The sequence below is a fragment of the Hyperolius riggenbachi genome, chromosome 5 (assembly GCF_040937935.1).
Source record: "Hyperolius riggenbachi isolate aHypRig1 chromosome 5, aHypRig1.pri, whole genome shotgun sequence".
Classification (NCBI taxonomy): Eukaryota; Metazoa; Chordata; class Amphibia; order Anura; family Hyperoliidae; genus Hyperolius; species Hyperolius riggenbachi.
In genome coordinates this window covers 308254241-308277346 of record NC_090650.1, presented here as the reverse complement: position 1 = coordinate 308277346, position 23106 = coordinate 308254241, and the positions used below count along the sequence as shown (strand labels likewise).

General features: G+C 41.7%; 1 protein-coding gene across 7 annotated transcripts in view; it reads left to right on the top strand.

Annotated features, from left to right (window-relative positions):
• The window catches only part of ANKRD12 (ankyrin repeat domain 12), a 234739-nt gene extending 214380 nt beyond the window's left edge, over positions 1-20359 (top strand). For 4 of the 7 annotated variants that reach the window (XM_068237176.1, XM_068237175.1, XM_068237178.1 and 1 more), the window contains exons 10-14: positions 1233-1331; positions 4786-4929; positions 9128-9181; positions 13537-13632; positions 19041-20359. In XM_068237176.1, the coding sequence (XP_068093277.1) occupies positions 1233-1331; positions 4786-4929; positions 9128-9181; positions 13537-13632; positions 19041-19226 (579 nt within the window). In that variant the 3' untranslated portion in view covers positions 19227-20359. The remainder of the gene's footprint in view (positions 1-1232; positions 1332-4785; positions 4930-9127; positions 9182-13536; positions 13633-19040) is intronic. The other 3 variants (XM_068237180.1, XM_068237179.1, XM_068237181.1) reach the window with 3 other exon arrangements.
• The last annotated feature ends 2747 nt before the right edge of the window (positions 20360-23106 follow it).

Below are 23106 nucleotides of genomic sequence, written 5' to 3'. Positions count from 1 at the left end.
CGGACCACCTATCAAACTCGTTTACAACCTTATAATGTGGGTTGTTGGAATCTGGTAAGCCTTGCTTCTTTACCCTTTTGTTCGAAGATCCTGTATACCAAAAAATGATGAAAGCTGTATTACTATAGACCTGCGCTGACTTTATATATTCATTGCTTGTGTGGACTTTTGGACATTGTCCTTCTCGGCTGCGGTCGCCTTCTGCCTTGGCGCTGACACTTGTTTTTTATTTTTAGCATGGGTGTCACTTGTTCTTTAAAGGACAACTGAAGTGAAAAGAAGATGGAGGCTGCCATATTTATGTCCTTTTAAGCAATACCAGTTACCTGTCAACCCTGCTGGTCTATTTGGCCGCAGTAGTGTCACACCAGAAACAAGCATGCAGCTAATTTTGTCAGATCTGACAATGTCAGGAACGCCTGATCTGCTGCATGCTTGCTCAGGGTCTGTTCAGTTGCCCTTTAAGGTATTAAACATAGCTCGCAAGCTGTTTACTAAATGTTGGATCACTGCTATGGTTTTCTCTTGTAATGACCTGATCAGGGCAGTAAATCTAGTCCTTCCTTTGTGAAAAGCGGTGTAGCAATTCAGAGGGGCCCGTGCAAAATGTGATAAGATTTGGGCAGTTTCTTCCCCAAAAGCTAAATTATAGGCTAATCTCTTATACTAGGAATACACAATGAGATTTTTCATCAGTTTTAATGTCCAATCGTTTTTCCATTCGATTTCCATTCACTTCTATGAGAAAACGATCGAAAATCAGATCGGACATGTCGGAAATTATCTATCGAACCATCTATCTGCCAAAAAATCTCAGTGTATTCCCAGCATTACACATTCACTTATTAGCTTCATCTATTTATGAAGCCATGCAGGCGGTGGATGTCCACTATTCCTACATTTCTAATTATTCCTCTTTTTCTCTTTTGAACCAGTGAACCCTGGTTATATAGCTTGAGCATAATAGATATATGCAGTATTGTTGTTTTTACAGTTTTGTTATGTTATTGTAAACCAAGTCTTTATGCCATTTCTGCTGTATGACTTTATGCATATCCTCTTTGATATGCATACAATTTCGACCATTTATTTATTTTACCACAGGTAAAGGTAGTCCCAGTCCAGGCATTTTTCTTCTTCATTTTATTAGGTTTAGAAGCTTATGTTCTTGTGTTTGATTTAAAATTGTCTCTTCTAAAGCTCTTCATCAAAAATCTAATTGTTTTTTGCAGATTACGCCGCCTCCATCTCTCTTGGAGCCTCTCAAAGACCTCTTTCGACAACAGGAAGTTGTACGTATGAAGCTCCGCTTGCAGCACAGCATTGAAAGAGTGAGTCATTTGCTGAAAACTTTGGTAGGAGCGATAATGACGCATTGATGAATAATTAAAGAGGCTTATGCACTGTACAGCTGGTTTTTCCCCTTTTAAAGGGACTCCGAGCAGTGCGGAAACTATGGAAAGATGCATATCATTTTAAAGAGGAGCTGTTAGGTATAAGGTCTCAGAGAAAATAAACACATAGATCAGTAGCTAAAGATTGGCTGTACTTACATTACATATGCATTTCACTGTCCATGTTTGGATTTCACAGAATTTTTATATAGTATATGCAGAGAATGATGCTCCTGACAGCCCATGGCAGGTTCCATGTTTGTGAAGCCAAATGTGCCGTCATGTCCTGCCTGCTTCCTGATCACAGAGGAGCTGGTACAGAATAACACAGTGTGCAGTGAATATTAATGAGCCATGTGGCTAGGAACAATAGCGGACTCCTGCAGTGTACTCTGCCCTGAGATTTATCTGTGCTGTGGCTGGACTGAGTTAGAAGCTGCTGAAACTTGATCCCGTCTTCTCCTTAGCAGCCGAGGGGAGGGCCCCAGAATGCTTTGCAGTATGGAATGCGGCTTGCGTCCTCCTTAGGAGCTTAGCTTTGCTGATAAGCACACATCAAATGTAAGAGAGATTTTTATCTTTAGTAATGCCTTTTTGGCTTCTGTCTAAACTGTTTAACACAGGAGAATAGAGGTTTAAATTAGCTTCTGCAGCCTGACAGTTACTCTTTAAAGCTCTCTTTCTCCTCTTTCCAATGATATATAAACCGCCGCCCTACGCCTTTCAATCGCGAAAATAAAGAAAACTAAAAGGCGTAGAGAGACGATTTAGGTGTCGTCAGAAAGAGGAGAAAGAGAGCTTTAAAATGATATCCATCTTTCCATAGTTACATTGTATTACACAGTCCGACTTTTTGTGCTGAATGGAGCTTCTGACTTTGAGAAAAAGTCGCCCTGTGTAATACAATGTAACTATGGAAAGATGGATATCATTTTAAAGCTCTCTTTCTCCTCTTTCTGACGACACCTAAATCGTCGCTCTACGCCTTTTAGTTTTCTCTATTTTCTCTATTTCCGCAATTGCAATCGCGGCCGCGGCAATTTCAATCGCGAAAATCACGAAAACTAAAAGGCGCAGGGCGGCGGTTTATATATCATTGGAAAGAGGAGAAAGAGAGCTTTAAAATGATATGCATCTTTCCATAGTTTCCGCACTGCTCGGAGTCCCTTTAAAACAGAGCTAATGTTACATAAAACAAAGCATCACAACTGTGTGGAAAAAGTTGCATCGCATGTTAGACGTGTGGTGCGGCCATATGTGAATCATGCAGGACAATGAAAGCATGCTTCACCTACTGTAAATGTGCACGTTGTCCAGTAACAGACAAGACACGGGGAGATTTATCAATGCATTACTGTTCTTTTTTCTTAAATTAATCTGTTCTAACCAGCAGGGAGAACAGTTCTGCATGATAATAAGAACCTTCTTAAATCCTAGTAATGGCAGTTTAGCGTGGATTTCTAGAGCTGCACTACAGTTAAGAGAAGTACAAATCCATCCCTAAACTGGCGCAGAATAAGAAGTGGCTTGAAAGCAGTTCTACAGATGTAGAACTGCAGGTTAAGGTGCCCATACACTCGTCAGATTAGCAGCAGATAGATAAGAAATGCATCTGATGATCTATCTGATGCGTTTTTAGAACATTTTTTACCAGGATAGAATTCCAATATATTTCAGTTTGAAATCTATTGAAATTCGATCTGATGGCATTTTTTTCCCATCAGATTTCCATTAAGGCCAATGCAAACTGATAAGCAATCTCATCAGATCGACCTAAATTTTCCACCCTGCCAGTTCGATGGAAATCCATCGAAATCGATCGAAATCGGCCATCGATCGGTCGATTGGCCAACCGATTTGCGATCGATCGGTCGGCCAGAAAATCGGCTGAGTGTATGGGCCCCTTTAGACATGATTGCAGAGTGCAGGCTAGATATGATTTGCGATGTGCTCCTCCCCCCTGCTGAATTCCTCCTCAGAGCCTGCTGCTATCAATACAGCAGATGTGTTGGTTACCTCAGCAACTGCAATTCCCCTCATACACTGCACTGTCTGAGAGACCTTCCTAGCTCCTCCTATTATACAACAGTTTTAGAAGGAATCTGCACTATCTAATGATTTCTTAAGATGCCTGAGACAGTTCTGCACAGATTTCTAAAAACCTACTAATATTTTGTCTCGGACACGCTTGATAAATCTGGCCCACAGAATATTTATATGGCGCTTTTCACCTGGCGGACTCAAAGAGCCAGAGTTGCAGCGACTAGGGCGCACTGTATAGGCAGTAGCCGTGTTGGAGAGTCTTGCTCAAGGTCTCCTCACTTAATAGGTGCTGGCTTACTGGACAGAGCTGAGGTTCGTACCCTGCTCTCTTGTCAGTGGCAGAGTCCTTAACCTGTACACTATACAGCCAAATGCACAGCATGCCGTGCATTATTTCTAGGGGACCCACTGCATCCAACGTGTGTACCCTAGAAGACTAGTCTTGTAATTAATCAGGTTATTACCTATTAGGAACTACAATTTACTTCTGACTTGCGCTAAAAATTGAAAAGGCAATACATTTTAGTGGCAGGAAAGACTTTTGTGCTAGAGGATTTTCAATTTAAAAGCATATCTGAAGCGAAAATAAGCTTATGAAATAATGAATGGTATGTGTAGTACAGCTAAGAAATAAACCATTAGTAGCAAAGAAAATAGTCTCATTGCTTTCCAGTATAGAAAGTGTTAAGGGTCATTAACTCTGTGCTGTTTTATATCTTAAAATACAGAGTGTGGTTTGTAAACTGCAAATATGACAGAATGATGCAATGTTATAAAAAAAAAACTATATAACTAAAAATAAACATGAAACTCTTTTCTTTGTTACTAATGTTCTATTCATTATCCGTACTACACATGCAGTACATTATATCATGAGGATTTTTTTTGCTTCAGGTTTGCTTTCAGATTCTGATTATTACTGATCCTTATGACTGGTTCACTTTAAGAGATTACAAATGAATGCCATTTTAAGGTTTGTTTCCACAATAGATAAAAGACTAAAGACCGTTTCTGCTTCTGTGATCTTAGTGTAAACAGCAGCCCCCCACCCTACTTTATGCATTGGTGAGAGATCCAGCCTTCCAGATCATCTCAGCAGAACGCGGCCCAGCTCGTTTGATCTCCCTCATTACCCCTCCAACTCCCTCATGTGCCGATCGGCGTCCCTGTCTTCCCACCCCCCGCCATAGTAGCAGAACAGCATCAGGAACCAAACTGTTGCCCAAGCGATGAATTCACAATCCCTGTCAGACAACCATTATCACTTGTGCACCTAGCTTTAGTTTGTGTGCCTTGGCAAAGGTTGTTCTGTAGTACATTTTTTCAATGTTATGTTTGTGTGTTTTAGGAGAAGCTCATTGTGTCTAATGAACAAGAAGTCTTGCGTGTCCACTACAGAGCAGCAAGGACTCTGGCCAATCAATCCCTGCCATTCAGTGCCTGCACAGTATTACTAGATGCCGAGGTGTATAACGTCCCACAGGAGTCACAGGTGTGTGTATATCTGAAATGTCATGGTTCACTTTTACCTGATTTTTTGAGTACTGGACAGTGGTTCACATATTGCCATTTTGTTCCCACATGTGCTATAAATGAGGGAGAGTGGGAAGGGGTAACTAGAGCCCACAGTTTGGGGTTTTTAGCAGACCGCTACAGCCAGGAAAGGATTCCCTGTGTACTCATTTGTAGCACTATCAGTAGCAAAGGAATATGCAGACTTCTATTTGAATTATCATTCATCCTTCACAGCAGAATAAAAAAAAACAAAAAAACATAAGGCGGATGTGGACTCACGGGTGGCGCTGTATTGTGAAATTCTGATATCTTTTTATTACCCCTATATCGCCAAAGCTTCATTTGCCATTCACGAGGTGTGAGCATGTAGGTGATACATGCATGCAAATGCTCATTCTGAACCCCTGAGGGCTTGTTCACACTATGTGTATTATTGTCTGTTTTATTGCACCACAGATGGTGTGCGATGTATAAGAACATATAACATGCATAGACTTTTGTAGTATGGACCACGCCTGTCCAGCATGGTGCAGTGCTGCATTATTACACAGAGCTATGCATTTTCACACAATTCATACCAGTCTATGGACAATGCACATAAGCACATACAGGATGCAGTTGTACACATTTTTAATTTTGTAAGTAAACATTACTAATTTTTTTATTTTGTAAGTGAAAATTACCCGAACTACTCATTTTTTCCATTCTGTAATGTTTTGGCTCATTTACATGGGGGTTCTCTGTTCTATCAGTTTTTGACTAATGCATATCATTGACCAGATTATTTATAGCACCAGTGCCTTAGCAAATATTGGGGCAGATTCACCAAGCTTTTCTGTTGAATTACTAGTATCTCAACTTTCTTATTAACTCACAAATTATTTCCTTAAATATCTTAACTCATGATTTATCTCTCCTTAACTGACTTAAGGGGCCCATACACTGGTCGATTTCAGCCATCGATCGATCAGAAATCGATTCTATCAATTCGGTTTGCAGCCGATTTTGATCAATTTGATCTATCTGACAGGATGGAAAATCTAGGTCGATATGCTGCTGGCAGCAGATCAATGGCCCATAGAGCTGCATTGGATCTAAAGGTGGCCATACATTTACAGATTTGCAGCAGATTTGACCATCAGATAGATTTCTGTCAGATGCCTGTCAAGTTGAATCTGACAGGAATCTATCTGATGTGTGCCACACTCTAGGAACATATTTCCAATAGATTTCAGAATGAAATCTATTGAAATCGATCTAAATGCATTATTGGACCATTAGATCCAATGCAACTCTATGGACCATCGATCTGCTGCCAGCAGCAGATTTACCTAGATCTTCCATCCTGTCAGATAGATCAAATCAATAGATTTGATTTAATCGATTTCTGATCAATTTGATAGACTCAATTGATTGATCAGTGGCTGAAATCGACCAGTGTATGGACCCCTTTATGGTCCAATAATGCATTTAGATCAATTTCCAATAGATTTCATTCTGAAATCTATTGGAAATCTGTTCCTAGTGTGTGGCATACATCAGATAGATTCCTGTCAGATTCGACTTGACAGGCATCTGGTAGAAATCTGTCTGATGGTGGAATCTGCTGCAAATCTTTAAGTGTATGGCCACCTTTAACGCATAGTTTATCTGTCCTTATTTGACTTAACTCATGGTTTAGCTCTCCTTATCTGTTTATCTCATGCATTAGCTCTCCTTAAGGGACCCATACACTGGTCGATTTCAGCCATCCATGGATCGACCAATTGATTTTATAGAATCGATCGTTCAGAAATCGATTCTTTCAAATCTATCAATTGATTGATTTGTGGCTGATTTGGATGGATTTGATCTATCTGACAGGATGGAAGATCTAGGTCGATAAGCAGATCCATTGCCCATGGAGTTGCATTGGATCTAATGGTCCAATAATGCATTTACCAGTAGATTTCTAATAGATTTAATTCCGAAATCTATTGGAAATCTGTTCCTAGTGTGTGGCACACATCAGATTGACAGGCATCTGACAGAAATATGATGGTCGAATCTGCTGCAAATCTATAACTGTAAGGCCACCTTAACAGTTAAGGTGAAAAATAAGTAAGCTTTGTGAATCAACCCCACTGTCAGATATCAAAAGGAATTGCATTTTGCTGTAATTATTATATTAGCCTCTTGAGAACTGCAGTGCTAAACCCCCCTAGTGACCAGGCCATTTTTAGTAAAATGTGCCTGTGCAGCTTTAAGGCAAAGCTGCAGGGCTGCACAACACAGCACACAAGTGATTCCCCCCCCCCCCCCCCCTTTTCTCCCCACCAACAGGGCTTTCTGTTGGTGGGGTCTGATCGCCCCCAGATTGTTTATTTTTATTATTTTTTTTTGACAAATATTTTTCTTACTGTTTTTATTTTTTAAAAAAACCGTTGTTTCTTTAACTATATACCCTCCCTCCCTCCTCACAGCCAGCCAATTATGGTGATCGGCTGTCATAGGCTTCTGCCTATAAGAGCCGATCGCTCTCCAGTGTCCCAGGGGGACAGCCGTGTCACACGGCTGTCCCCAGTACAGCGCTGCTGCCGATCGCAGCGCTGTACATGTAATTAGACGGCGATCACGCCGTCTAACAGTCTCCCGAGCGGCAATAGGCGCTTGGAGACTGAAGCCGAGGCGATGCTCCGCCCCCCAAGCAGAAGATGTGCGCGATCTCCTGCATTAGCTGGCCCCAGGACTTTACGCCAATCGGCGTTAGGCGGTCCTGGGGCTGCCGCCGCGGCCATGCCCATCGGCGTGACGCGGTCGGCAAAAGGTTAGAGATAGGAAAGCTGAATTACCACAAAGATATTAAGTGACAACCTTTGGAATAGTTCTAGGTACACACGATACAATTTTCTTGCAGATTTACCTGCCAGATCAACTATTTCCAACAGGTCCGAACTGATTTCCGATCAATTTTCATTAAAAAAAAAAATGGATCGGAATTCAGATTGGACATGTTGAAAATAGTCGATCTGGCAGGTAAATCTGCCAGAAAATTGTATCGTGTGTACCTAGCATTAGGCCCGGTTTACACCGATGTTTGCCGGGTAGTAAGCAGCACTTGTTGCTTAGGCGCTTCCTGCCGTTTATTGCGCAAACGCCAAATTTTTATCCCTACTTTTTCCATCACTTGAGTCGACCCAGGTTGCTTCCATGATCGCTGACCGCCTCTGTATCCCTGAGAGGGTGAAAAACACTGGTTCTCGCTGAAAGCTTCTGAAAGCTGTCAAATGCTTTTATAATCTTAGAAGTAAGTAGGAGGCGCCCGGGAAGGAATGTGCATATATAATTTCTAGCTCTATATGGTTGTATCCAACAATAATAATATTAGGTTGCCCTTCCTTATAGGTGTCCCATTAGGGATTAAAGCAAGTGGAAGCTCAAGTAATAAAAGTCAATTTTAATTGGTGCACTAACCAACACGTTTCAAGGCCACAGCTGCTTCCTCAGGTCATTATCCGGGCACCCGGATACTCCGACTGCAAGATTAACAGGCACTTTTATTGACCTGAGGATGCGGCTGTGGCCGTGAAACGCGGTGTCTAGTGCACCAATTAAAATTGACTTTTATTACTTGAGCTTCCACTTGCTTTTATCCCTAATGGGACACCTATAAGGTAGGACAACCTAATATTATTTTTGTTGGATACTAGCATATAGAGCTAGAAATTATATATGCACATTCCTTCCCAGGCACCTCCTACCTACTTCTAAGATTAGTAGATACCCCTTTGTACTAGGGGAGATTTGACTTAGTTCTTTCGACTTACCAATCGCCTTTTTGGAGCAGCGACCTTTTAGTAACCAGAGGCCGAGTGGGGATGGTCTATTCCCCACTTGCGAATATGGTTTCATCCTTTTGCAACCCAATTTTGTGAGTATAATCACTACCTTTTATCATTATACCCCGATCTACTAACAATATTGCACCAGATTGGGCTCCCGGATCTCTCAGTGGTTTTTTCCTCTACCACTGCACAAATGCTTTTCTGCTTGCAGAACAACATTTGACCGGGACGCCCAGCAAGTGTCCTTGTGTACCGGACCTAGCCTTTGGTTGTTCTCAGCAAGGTTCTTGTTGCTTTTTGATGCTTAAGATACCTACAAATTAACTTTCCATCAATATTTCTTTAAAATAGATACCCACAGGACAATTTGGCCTACGTGACGTGGATGAAAAAAGAAAAATAAAGGTATATTTTTTTTCTTAACAAAACTAGACATGGTGCTATAAATATTTGGCAAATGTTTTTATTTAGTGTATTTAAGCCCTTTGTGTAACTGAGATGATCCCATGTGTAGTTCTCAATACATACAAGTAGAGCCTTTTGAAATCAGGACATAGAGCTAACCGACTACATCTTTAAGCCCCATCTACACGATACGATTTTTTGTGCGATTCGATTACAATTCTATTTACGATCCGATTAAATCCGACATGTCCGATTGGTATTCAATTCGATTTGCCATAGTTTTTCAATGGCGAATCGAATTGAATCGAATCCCTATCGGACATGTCAGATTTAATCGTATCGTAGATAGAATTGTAATCGAATCGCACAAAGAATCGTATCGTGTAGATCGGGCTTTAGGCTTTTGAATATCTTTGCTTGTCTGTAACACTGCTGTCCAGCTTAAAATTCTGTTGTATAGAGTCAAGAGCCCTGATCTGTGTAATGTTTGTCTGCGACAGTAATGTGCAAGGCTGATCCAGCTGTATTTTTAGGGCGCCACCCAGTGGCCAACTTGTTAATCCTGTTTCTACCATGACAGTAATTTTGTTTTTTTTCTATTTCGGTAATCTAAATTTGTGTTTACAGTCATCTAACATCAACAAATGCTTTCTTTGAGCTGGGCATACACTAGTTAGTTGTGGTAAATATCCCATATCTACCAGACATCATTCATTTACCAAAAGACCAAAGAAAAAACAAAGCAGACTGGCACTGCGGTCATGGGACTAAGTTAGAGGTGACAGTTGAACCAGGAGGAATCAGGGTATTCACCTTATGCGTGCACTGAATGCTGAATCAAACATCAAATATACATGGAGTGAAGAGATTAAACCATCCGGCACTGCATGTCCAGGTTTAGCATATTAATCATTTATTGCATCCATTAGTCCGGTCACACAGACAAATCCATCAATAGTACATATGCATTGACATACCCTTTCTGTTCCTAGCTGTGGGGTAGTGTGGGAGCAGCGGTCTGCCTGACAGCTGTTTCGCTCTGAACTGAGCTTCTTCTGAGGCTCCGTCCACTGTGGAGCGCAAAAACACTTCCTATTTCCGTATCAAATGTTTGGAAGGTTCGCGTCATGGGCGAACGGTTACACGCATGCGCAACGGCATTTTAATGCGTCACGCGGAGATATGGACGCATGCGCACGGAACGTAAACATGTAGTAAAGGAAGTGACGTTTGGCGGCGTGACGTACGCGGAAGCCGGAGCGGCTACCCGGCATTATAAAATAACCCGAGAATCGGTAAACACCGCGCACGGAGCCTCAGAAGAAGCTCAGTTCAGAGCGAAACAGCTGTCAGGCAGACCGCTGCTCCCACACTACCCCACAGCTAGGAACAGAAAGGGTATGTCAATGCATATGTACTATTGATGGATTTGTCTGTGTGACCGGACTAATGGATGCAATAAATGATTAATATGCTAAACCTGGACATGCAGTGCCGGATGGTTAATCTCTTCACTTCATTCATTTACCACCTTCCCACAGTTTCCCATTAGATAGATGCAGAGCTGGCCTTAGAGTACGTGGGGCCTAGGGCGAGTGTCATATGCGGGGCCTAGAGCCATAAGTGTAGACCATATACCGTACCACCACAGTCACGGGCTTGTCCACCTCTAAAGCAGTATGCCTTATTATTGTTTAAAAACTTGTTAAAGACCCCTAAGCCAACCAATACAGGAACAATTCCAATACGTAATGTAATCAAACTGTACCTGTCCCTAGCTCCCCAGCCAGCCTCTACCTATCCCTAGCTCCCCAGCCAGCCTCTACCTATCCCTAGCTCCCCATGAAACCTAGCACCAATCCCCAGCCAGTCTGGAAGCTCCAGCATGAGCCCCCTCTAACTCCAGTCCATGCTTGACTGACCTAAATGCCCCTGGGGCCCTCAGGCTGAAGCTCTTGCACATTACCTTAATCTGACATTTGGCAAGCTTCATGTCAGTGCAGAAATTCATTACAAAAATGCAAACGGCATAGTACAGTAAAGCAAGCTGAAGACGAAAACCTAAGCAATAAAAGGGGGGCGGTGCAAAATATAAGTTGTGTAAAACAAAATAGGAAAATCTGAATATTTGTAAATGACACACTGCTCAGAACACACAGCTAGACTTCTGTAGACCTTTCCTTCACTACCACCAAAATGAGCATGGTATGGCGGGCATGACATGCGGGGCCCTCCTTCATGTGTGGGGCCTGGGGCGATCGCCCAACTTGCCACCCCCAAAGGCCGCCTCTGGATAGATGTCAGATCAGAACTCAGCAGAGATCTGATCGAATAGCCTTTGTGCCACTGTATTTCCAGTATTCTACTGCTTGCTGCAGTACAAAGCTCTGGAAGTTTGTTCTTGTACAGCTTCTGCCAAAGTACTAGCATCTGAGCATGGAGCATGCACTTACCTGTCCTGCATTCTGGATCTGTCTGTAGGAATTTTTTTTTCTTCTTCGAACACAAACATGTCATGTTTGATTTGATCAATATTAAATGAAATTCGTATGAAAATCACCATTGTTTACTTTAAATTGTGCAAAATAGGAAACTAGATTTATGGGAAATGATTTATGTGAAACTCATCCCAAGATGTATTTACAGTGCTGCCATAGAAATGTAAAATTATACATTATGTAGAATCATGCTTATCATAATTTTTGATTATTTGGAAAATTGACATAATACCAGTTAAAGGACAACTGTAATGAGAGGTATATAAAGCCTGACCTATTTATTTCCTTTTAAACAATACCAGTTGACTGGCAGCCCTGCTGGTCTATTTGGCTGCATTAGTGTCTGAATCACACCAGAAACAAGCATGTGGCTAGTCTTGTCAGATCTGACAATAGTGTCGGAAATGCCTGATATGCTGCATGCTTGTTCAGGTCTATGGCTAAAAGTATTAGAGGCAGAGGATCAGCAGGATAGCCAGGCAACTGGCAGCCTCCATATCCCTCTCGCTACAGTTGTCCTTTAAATACTTCTAAATCATATATGCAGCTCACCCAACAATAAATGGCTTGGTGACAAGGTCCTGAATCCCCCTACCAAAAAAACAAAATACTGATTGCTAGAAACTCCAGCTGCTGCACAATAAATGCAAATCAACAAACAGGCCTCTGCTGCAGATAAAGAGAACCTGTAATGAGAAAAAGGGCCCCTGTTGGTTCCTTCTCTCGGGAGGGGGAAGCCTCTGGATCAGATTGAGGCTTCCCCCATCTTCCTCCGTCCCACAGTGGTCTCTCTTGGCCGCTCCGAACGGCGGCCATGTAAATATTTACCTTCCCGGGCTCCAGCATGGGCGCAGTAGTGGCTCTTGGATCAGGCGGAACTAGCCGATTCCGGTCGGGTACGCTCTACTGCACAAGTCGCCTGCGCAGTAGAGCGAACCAGACTGGAACCCGACTTGTACAGGTTCTCTTTAAGTATTCATGTTTAATCAATCCGATGGTCATGACTTTCCATTAAAGCAAACGTGAAACTAGAAATGCAACAATATAAAGATCATTTTTATATCTCATCATAGATAGCCAAATGATAAGCACAAATATACATTTCCATCTAATACCAGCAGTATGATGCCAGCCATGGGGACCCCAACATCAAGGCAGAGGCACATTAGCAATAAAGTGATTGATTACAGGAACCATTGCAAAGTTCTTTGAGTCAACGCTGATTCCACAGTGATAAATAATAGCATTGTACGAAATATTATTTGTGAGTGAAACAACCAGATTGCCAAACATGCGGCAAATGGAGGATGTGTAACAGTTCAAGGAGTTTTGAGTGGGATCGTACATGTGCCAGTTCTGTGGGGAGGGGACCATTGTATGTGCTTCACATGTACCTCCATGTCTTCTCCAAGCTTTTTCATGCTTTATCAAACTTCTCTTTTTATCCAGACCTATATGTGTTTAGGGTTCTACACTGCAATGTCGTCATGACAACCAGCAGAACAGTACTAGTTGATCTGAACGTTTGAGGAGCTTGAGGATTAGTGGTTAGGCTACCTCCAGTCCACTATACTAGTGACCCTTATGGCCAGAAGCATTAGTGCTGTGCCTTAGGCCCTGCCACCACAGTGCTCTAACTTACACACAGCCAACTCACCCCAGTGGACACCACACATGGAGCTAGAATAAAATAAATGTAGACATATTATCTACATAGCCTATAACATGAGGAAGCCTCCATTCCAAGTGCAGAGAGAACATGTTGTTTTGTCATTTTACTGTACTAGTTAAAACAACTTTGTGTACCTTTTTATACCATGTAAACAGGACTTTGTCTATATTTGTATTCTTATTTAGACTGAAGACGGCAAAGCATCAGTGCGTGATCGATTTAATGCAAGGCAGTTCATGTCTTGGTTACACGACGTTGATGACAAATTTGATAAACTGAAGGTATGTTTTCTTCATAGTTTCTTGTGTTCTTGTCATTTACGGAGATTAAATAGTGTTTTCTTTGCGTTCATTTGTGTTTGAATGATGTCTGGTCTCGGCCACCACAGGGTGCAAGCTCAACAGAAAGAGGGAATATCCCTTTTCACTTGTTCATTAGCATACCAATGCATGCAAGTATAAAGCCTTGTATACATGTGGCAGGCATGTTGTCTGGCGGAGATTGGCACCCCAATCCCTGGGTTGACTTTGCAGGGCTCAGGCTGTACAGACGCAGCGCTAGCCTGTAGGCTGTGTTCTGCTCCTATGCGGGAGGGAGGCATGAGAGTGACGTCACGTGGCGAGCAGGGTAAGTGAGGTGAACAGTGATCTCTGCCGAAGTGATTCACCAGGTCGCTAGCCGAGAGGGGTCCTGACCTGCTGTACACATGCTGGATTCTTGGCAGAAGCACATTTCATCTAGCCTGTGTACGGAGCTTAAGGCAGATCACAGCCACAAAGTTAAAGCACAATGTTTCGGGGGGGGATATTTAAAAATAAATGTTTAATTTTTTTTTTACGTTTATTTATCGTAAACACCGATCTTAAAGTCCAAAAAGCAGTATGAATATACTATTCTGAACATCCACCCTTATCCTCCCCTAACAGCCTCCAAAACTCTTTCTGACCGGACGTCTTTCTGGTGAAGTGACCCATACAAGTCTCATCACCTACTGACTATAGTCCCTTGTTCTTAACCGTTCATATGTTACTTATGTGTTAATTCATTCTAATGCAGACCTTACATGAAGTTTGGCCTACGTACTCAAGGCTGCACAGGCTTTCAGTCATGTTAACTACTGTGGAATAGTAGTAAGGAGGAAGATGCACACTGTCAGGTAGTAGCAGGTGAGATGTGCCACGGCTGTCCACATCACCAAACAGATAAACTTGTAGCAAAGAATGTAGCTGGCACCATCCAAGTTGTATTATGCTCTTTTATCGCAAGGTTTTAAACATAAGACTATCACATTGATCCAATGTTTCGGAGCATACTACTCCTTTCACTACAGTGGAGTCACAAGTCTGCTTCCGTGGCGTCTGCCCAAGTCTGTAGAAAATACTCAACTCAAAGTCTGAAATTATCCATGTGACAAACAAAAAATCAAGCAGTACCATACAAATTTAATTTCCCTCCTTACTGACAACATTCATACTGCAGAGACTCTTGCTTAGTGATGCAGTAGATATCTGAATGGGGGATAACTAGATATGTCAGAACTCTCTAAGAATGATACATTATGAATGTCATCCTTGTTGAGCATATTCAAAAGTAATATTTTGTATACACAGTGGCATTGTCGGAGCATTTTATTGTGAACATATTTCGATATACATACCCATAGGCTTCAGCAGGAACCCAACATAAAGGTTTATGGGTCTCCCCAAAGGATGCAACATGTCCTTTTGGATCTTTGGCAACTTGTAAAACACTGGCTTCTTTAGGTTTTCCTTGATAATGCCCTGGCAGAATCACTTGATCTAATGTCTAAACCAGCCAACCAAGTTCATGTTTGAATGGACATGTAGTGTCATGTGACAACCATCTGTAACAAGAGGTGTCAGATAATTAAGACATACCTTAATATATCATGGCCTATGCCACCACAGCCCTCCATTATCTGTTTGTTTTAGGATATTGGATTTGTATCTCTGAATAGTTCTCAATCTTTTAACCACCTCCCGACCCCTTAACGCAGATGGGCGGTGGGAGAGTGGCTCACTGGGACCGCTTAATGCCGATTGGCGTCAAAGTGCGGTGGGCAGGATTAGCAGGGAACTTGCGCTCCCATTTCCTGCGGAGACACAGAGCGGGGATCTGCGATCAGCCTGCCAGCCGTGATCGGAGCTGGCAAGCTGAATTGAAGAAAAAAGTAATTTACATTTGTACAGCGCTGCGATCTAGCTCATAATCTAATCCCTCTCATACATTGATGCCAATGAGAGGGTACTGTAGTGTATGGATCACCTTATTTGGAAACCTTGATAATGCTGTGCACAGCAGCTCAGCACCATTACAAGCAGAGTTAAGGAGTTGCTTCATGTGACTTCGATGCTCCCTCTTCTGGCTTCGAAGAAGGAAACCTCAGTCTTGTGGAACCCAACTCCATGTCTCTCTCCACTTGTAATGGTGCTGAACTGCCGTGCACAGCATTATCCGAGTTTCTGAACAAGGAAACCCAGATTCCCACACCAATATTGAGAGGTGATCAGAGGACAATACAAAAGCAAAACAGACAAACTTTTTGTCCCTAGGCTTGTACACCGGACAAAACGCCAGAGCCCATAATCAATTCACTTTTTCGCCTAGGTAAAATGTTCACACCTTGTGATGAAATGCATTTAAAACACCAGCAAGCAAGAAAATAATCAAAATAAATTTGATAGTACTTTTTCACCTACTTTTAGGAACTTTTCAACTGTGAAATCATCAAAAGTTATTATCCCCTAGGAGATAATTTTCATCTTCTCTTTATAACTCAGGAGGGTACATATGCAATTCACCTTTTCTCCTGAGTTTTCTCCCAGGAGATAATTTTTCATCTTCTATTTAGAATAACTTTCCAGCACTTTGCAATTGAAAAGATACCAAAAAGTAGGTGAAAAAGTTCTAACAAAATTATTCTGAGTATTTTCTTGCTTGCTGGTGGTTTACAAGGCATTTTATTGAGAAGTGTGAAAATGTCGTATAGGTGAAAAAGTGAATTGCATTTGGCCCCAGGGCCCTTATTCAATTCACCTTTCTCCTAAGTTTTCACCTAGGTTATGGTTTTTACACCATCAGTAGAATTCCTTTTTTAAGCCAGCAGCAACCAAAAAAATACTCAGAATTCTAAGGGCTGGTTCACGTTACAAGAACTTTTTCTAAGAGCTTGTGATTTTAACCACTTGATGGCTGAGGGTTTTTTCCCCTTGTGGACCAGAGCAATTTTCACCTGTCAGCGCTCCTCCCTTTCTTTTGCCAATAACTTAATTACTACTAATCACCGCATAATGATCTATATCTTGTTTTTCTCGCCACCAATTAGGCTTTCTTTGGGAGGTACAGTATGCCAAGAATTATTTTATCCTAAATGCATTTTAACATGAACAATAAGAAAAAAAAATTTAAAAATGCATTCTTTTTCAGTTTTTGGCCATTATAGTGTTAAAATAAAACGTTCTACTGTCTATAAAAGCTACACATTTTATTTGCCCATTTGTCCCGGTTATTGCAACATTTAAAATATTTCCCTAGTACAATGTATGGCGCCAATATTTTATTTGGAAATAAAGGTGCATTTTTTCACTTTTGTGTCCACCACTAATTACAAGCCCATAAATTAAAAATGAATAGTAATATACCGCCTTGACATAATTTTTTAAAAAGTTCAGTCCTTAAGGTAACTACTCATATATATATATTTTTTAATGTACATTTTTTCCTCCCTATAAATATAAAAAAAAACTTGGGTACTATGGGAGGGTGTGTGAGTGAAATAGTTAATTATAAAAGTCAGTGTAGGGATTTTTATTAAATAAAAATGAATTTTGGTGTAATATACTATTTGGCCATAAGATGTCATCAGTCATTATTTCCGATTCACATACATAAGCACGTGAATCGGTAGTAATGCATGGCAGTGTAACAGGAAGATACAATGAATGCCGGCGTCTCGTAGATGCCGGTATTCATTGAATTGGGGACTTAGATTTATGAATAGGAACTGCGGTCCCATTCATTAACCTCCCCTCTAAGCGGCAGTAATGACGGTGCGCGCGGGCGATCGGGAGCGAGCGTCGGCTGCACGCCGCTGCAGACTTGCATTCACGGCCCTGGTGCATCCTGTGAATTTTGCAGGGCCGTGAATGTACTGCACGGCGTGCAACAAGTAGTTAAAACCTCTTGATTTAATGCTGTGTTTGTTTTCACTTGAGGCATTTGGTTTTATGAAAATTGCCCACAGCATTACATTAGCAAGAGCTTTTCAAATCACAGGCGCATAAAAAGCTCTTGCAGTGTGAACCAGTCCTGATGGTACTTTTTCACCACTTTTTAGTACTTTGTCACCACTTTTTAGTACTTTTTCACTTTCAGAGTGCTGAAAAGATATTTTAAACAGAAGATGAAAATGTAACTCCTAGGAGAAAACTCAAGAGGAAAAATTAACAAGGCCCCTGATCTTCATATGGAGGAAAAAAGCTTTTGCCATCTGTTTGGTGTTTCTTATAGCAAGAGTGGTTAAAATTTGGAATATCTTATCACGGGAAGTAGTTGTGGCAAATTCTATGTCTGCATTTGAAGAGGGCTTGGATGTTTTCCATACATTGGAGAACATCCTGGGCTGTAATTCCTGGCAGAGTTGTTCCATAGATTTTATCTGACTGCCACCTGGAGTTGGGAAGTAATATTTCCCTTTTTAAAGGAAACCAGAGACTATAAGAAATAAAAGGTTTCTTTTTATACATACCTGGGGCTTCCTCCAGCCCCATGCACATGGATTGCTCTCACGCTGCCGTTCTCAGCCTTATGTATCGCCGGTACCAGGTCCCGTAAGTCAAGCCAGTCTGCGCAAGAGAAGTGCACCCTCTACGTCTCACTGGCAGCCGCCAGAGAGATAAGTAGAGGGCACACTTCTCTTGTGCAGACTGGCCGAAGTTATGGGACCCGGTACCAGTGATTCAGAAGGCTAAGGACGGCGGTGTGGGAGCGATCCGTGCGCATGGGGCTGGAAGAAGCCCCATGTATGTATAAAACTTTTTTGGTTTTTTTGTCGTCTCTGGTACACTTTACTCCTAATTGGCCCGAGCCTGGTAAGGGTTCTTCCTCTGGATCAAATGGAATATGTGTGAGTGCAGGACTGTGGGGGTTTTGGTTTCTTTTTCTTCTTTTTTTTTTTTTTCTGGTTGAATTTTTTTTTCTTTCAAACAGACTATATTAATATTACTAAAAGTACTCCTTTCAATTATGTAAACATATATGTATTTTTTTTATTATATATATATATATATATATATATATATATATATATATATATATATATATATATATATATATATATATATATATATATATTAAAATGGTTTTGCTATGTATGGAATTTGTATTTTCCCCTTGTAATTGTATGGGTTTCCTCTCACATTCCAAAAACACTCAGTCACACAAGACCCTAGAATGTGGTAGGGACATCAAATTGGAGGGACATCAGTCTCTGTAAAGATCTGGGGGAAATGTGCTTGTGCTTTTATAGTATTAACATGGAACACTGGTTTCCCAAGTATGTAAAAGTCTTTCTATAAATAAGTATGTGTTTTATAAAGTAAATGCTTGCCTCGAGTCTTGCATAAAGTCTAATTATCGGTTTCAACCTGTTTTTTATGTTTTTCCATAGACCTGTTTACTCATGAGGCAGCAGCATGAAGCAGCAGCACTGAATGCAGTCCAGAGGTTAGAGTGGCAACTCAAGCTGCAAGAACTTGATCCTGCCACTTACAAGTCCGTCAGCATCTACGAGATCCAAGAATTCTATGTCCCACTCGTGGAGGTCAATGATGACTTTGAACTGACTCCTATATGATGCTGTTCAAGCTCTGTAGCTACTTCTAGACTACATTCTCATAAGCTAAGCCTCAGCTGATGTAACAGTTACAGGAGGGCTCTGTCTTTATGAGGAATCCTTGCACTGCTTCCAAAAGGAGGGAGGAACTCAAGAAAATCAAATTGCACACAGCCTTCAGGTGTTTCAGGAACATGTATTCTGAGATGTGCAATAGCACTTAGCATATATATTTAATAAAGGAAAAAGAGGACAGAACTCTAAGCTAATATTTGTTCACTCAGAGAGTTTCATTGGCAGCTCGGGAAGCTGCTTGATGCTACAGATAAGCAGCTGCAAACGATATACTAGCATAGAGAATGTCAGGGCTACCTTTGGTACCTTTCTTCTGCACATCAATGCATTTTAATGCATTTCAGTCCTACTGAAGAACTAATCCACTGAGTGCCATAGGAATATCTACAGAAAGTGCAATGCAGGAACACGGCCCACCGCTTCATCAACCAAGAGAGGATCATGTTCCGTATAGCAAGGAGATTATGACGTGTAATGCAACTAAAAACACAAGTCCATACATATGCTCTGAATTGATTACACCTTAGGAACATTGTATAAAATTCAATCAGATGTAATATTGTCTTATTTTAAATAACTTATTTTCTATATATATTTGTGCATTTGTAAATAGTATTGTAATTACTGATCAAAGCCTGTATAAAGATAGATATTTTATGTGTAAACCTATGTCTGATGTTTTATGGACCAAAGTTGTTGTCTTTTGTTTTTAACTGTAACGTGTTGTATTTGTCAGTGTTCAGTAAGGCATGACCATGGCCTTGTACAGGTTTATGGATAAAAGGTATTGCATGCGACATACACTTCAAAACGTCTACTGCACCAGGTTCATGGCTATTTAACACTTAAACAGATTTCATGTTAGACTGCTGCCGATAACCTTTATCTTACTCAAATTATTTTTTTGTTTAAACTTAAAAACCCACAAAAAAAGTTAGACATTGGACTCAAATGAGCCTATTTTTAAAGAAAACAGACTTTGAATGAAAAATTCTAAAAATTGTAAATGTTCTATTTTAATATTTACCTAAATTTGTATATATCTATGTAAATATATTGTTTAATAAATTTTATTGGTCATGTTCAGAAAGCATATAAACTACTTTCAGTGTATTTATTTGTCACCTGAAGTATTTTTATTTTTAGGATTTATTAGTGAATTTCACACAGATTTACACCAAATAATAAATAAGCAATGAAAGAACTTAAAATTGGGAGTTGGGTTATCAGGAGTTAAGCGTCCGGTTCAAACCACTGTTACCTTACTTATGTATTGACAGTTCACCCACAAGTACAGTTATGGTGCACCATACAGGTGAAACTGGAAAAATTAGAATATCATGCAAAAGTCCATTTGTTCAAGTAATTACACGTAAAACCTGAAACTAACACAGTATATAAAATGGACTTCAAGCCTTTATTTGTCATATTTTTTTATTATTATGGCTTACAGTTTATGAAAACCCTAAAATCTCAGACCATTAGTATATTGTGAAAATGTTCAATATTCTAGGCTCAAAGTGTCCGACTTTAATCGGTTAATTAATACAAAACACCTGCAAAGGGTTCGTATTTCATATATTCGTTTCACCTTTTAAGTTGAACTACTGAAATAAATGGACTTTTGCATGATATTTAAATTTTTCGAGTTTCCCCCGTAATTTGGGGTTTGGGTTCAGTTGATAAGAGTATTGCACTTCTTCCTGACAACCGATCCACCTGCCCCAATGTAAACTCCTTCTTGATGCCTAATTTCCCCCCACCTAAAACCTTTCATCCTACCTGAACACCCCGAAGACCCCCCCCCCCCCCCCCCCGGAATGCGCTCAGCGCCATTTTGGGGGGCTGGAGGGGTCGCAGCATGAGGGGAAAGCTATGGCCACACTCGGCGGGGAGGGGTCTCACCTCCGGCTCTCCCCTCCAGCTTCAATAACCATATGTGTGCAGCGGCAGCTGCATACCTTCCGTGCGCTCCAGCACGGACGCTTCTCTCTAGTGTCTGACGCGACTTCCTGTTTATACAGGAAGTTGTGTCAGAGGCTAGAGAGAGAAGCGTCCACGCTGGAGCGCACGGAAGGTATGTTTGCCGCTGCCCGTCGCTGCACACGGATGGTTATTGAAGCTGGAGGGGAGCGCAGAGGGGAGAGCCCGAGGTGAGGGAGGGGGGGACCGCCCCCCTCCCCGAGTGTGGCCATAGCTTTCCCCTCATGCTGCGACCCCTCCAGCCCCCCAAAACGGCCCTGCGTTACTGCGCAGGCCTGGCCACACGTCTCCTTGTACGCATTCCTGTCCGCAAAAGCGTCCTGCGCAGGCGCAGAATGCTACGTGTGGCCAGGCCTGTCAGCAAAGTGAAAGTATCTGGCGGCAAGGGACAGAAGGATTCGATCATGACTGCGAGGACACGGGACAGCTGCAGGTGAGTAAAACTGATTTTTCTACATTTTTTTTATAGGCTTGAAGGGGCAGTATGGCGAAAAATTTTAAATATGTGCAAACATACAAATACGAAGTACGTTTCTTGCAGAGTAAAATAAATTACTTTTCTCCTATTTTGCGGTCACTTACAGTACTAGAAATCTGACAGAAGCGACAGGTTTTGGACTAGTCCATCTCTTCATGGGGGATTCTCAGTGATTTATTTATTTTCAAAAGCACTTAGGCCCAGTGCACACAAAAAAACCTCTAGCAGATCTGCAAAATGCTAGAGCAGGGGTCTCCCCCCCCCCTTCCCGCATTGAATTTTATTTCAAAATCAAATTCACACTGAAGCGAACTATTTTGCCTATTTTACCTTATAGTTCGCTTCAGTGCTCCTAAGTAATCCGCCGCTAAACGAGGGCTGCAGAGCCCCCAAATCGCCCAGGGGGCAATCCGCCGGCATTTCCTGGAAGGGGCAGAGCTTTCAGCTTAAGCTCTGCCCCTCCTGACGTCAATTGTGGCGCATCGCCGCCTCTGCCCGCCCCTCTCACTCTTCCTTCACAGAGAAAGGCGGCGATCTGTTCGGCGATTGACGTCAGGAGGGGCAGAGCTGAAGCTGAAAGCTCTGCCCCTTCCAGGAAATGCTGGCGGATTGCACCCTGGGCGATTTGGGGGCTCTGCAGCCCTCGTTTAGCGGCGGGGATGCGGCGGATTACTTGGGAGCACGAAAGCGAACTATAAGGAAGCTTTTACCATCGCGGGCCACAAAATATTGTATCGAGGGCCGCAAATGGCCTGCGGGCCGCGAGTTTGAGACCCCTGCGCTAGAGGTTTTTGAAGCAGATTCAGAGCGATTCTAGGCATGTTTTCTTAACATGCCTAGTGTTTTTTGGAGCTTTTTTTGTGTAGCAGATTACAAATATTGTTACAGTAAAGCTGTTACTGAGCAGCTTCTGTAACAAAAATGCCTGGAAAACCGCTCTGATCTAGAGTTTTTCAGAGCGGTTTTCCACTTTCCTATACTTTAACATTGAGGAAGAAACGCCTCAGAAATCTAAAAAATGCTGCAGCCCCTGAGTTTGCGTTTGTGGAAAAATCAAACCTCTCTGGTGTGCACCATCCCATTCACTTTCATTAGTCAAGCGGTTTTCCCCCTGCAAGCCTTTTTAAAAACCGCTTCAGAACCGCTCTGGTGTGCACCAGCCCTTAGTGAGTGTCAGTTGCTCTGTCCAACTGCTAAAAAAACTGTGCAGCGAGCACGGAGGCTGGCCAGCATCAATGTTTAAATCCTTTTTGGGGAATATCTTTATAAAGATTAAAAGCCTTGCTGAGAATCCCCTATGAAGAGATGGACTAGTCCAAAACCTGTCACTCTGTCAGATTTCTGCTACCTACTGTAAGTGACAGC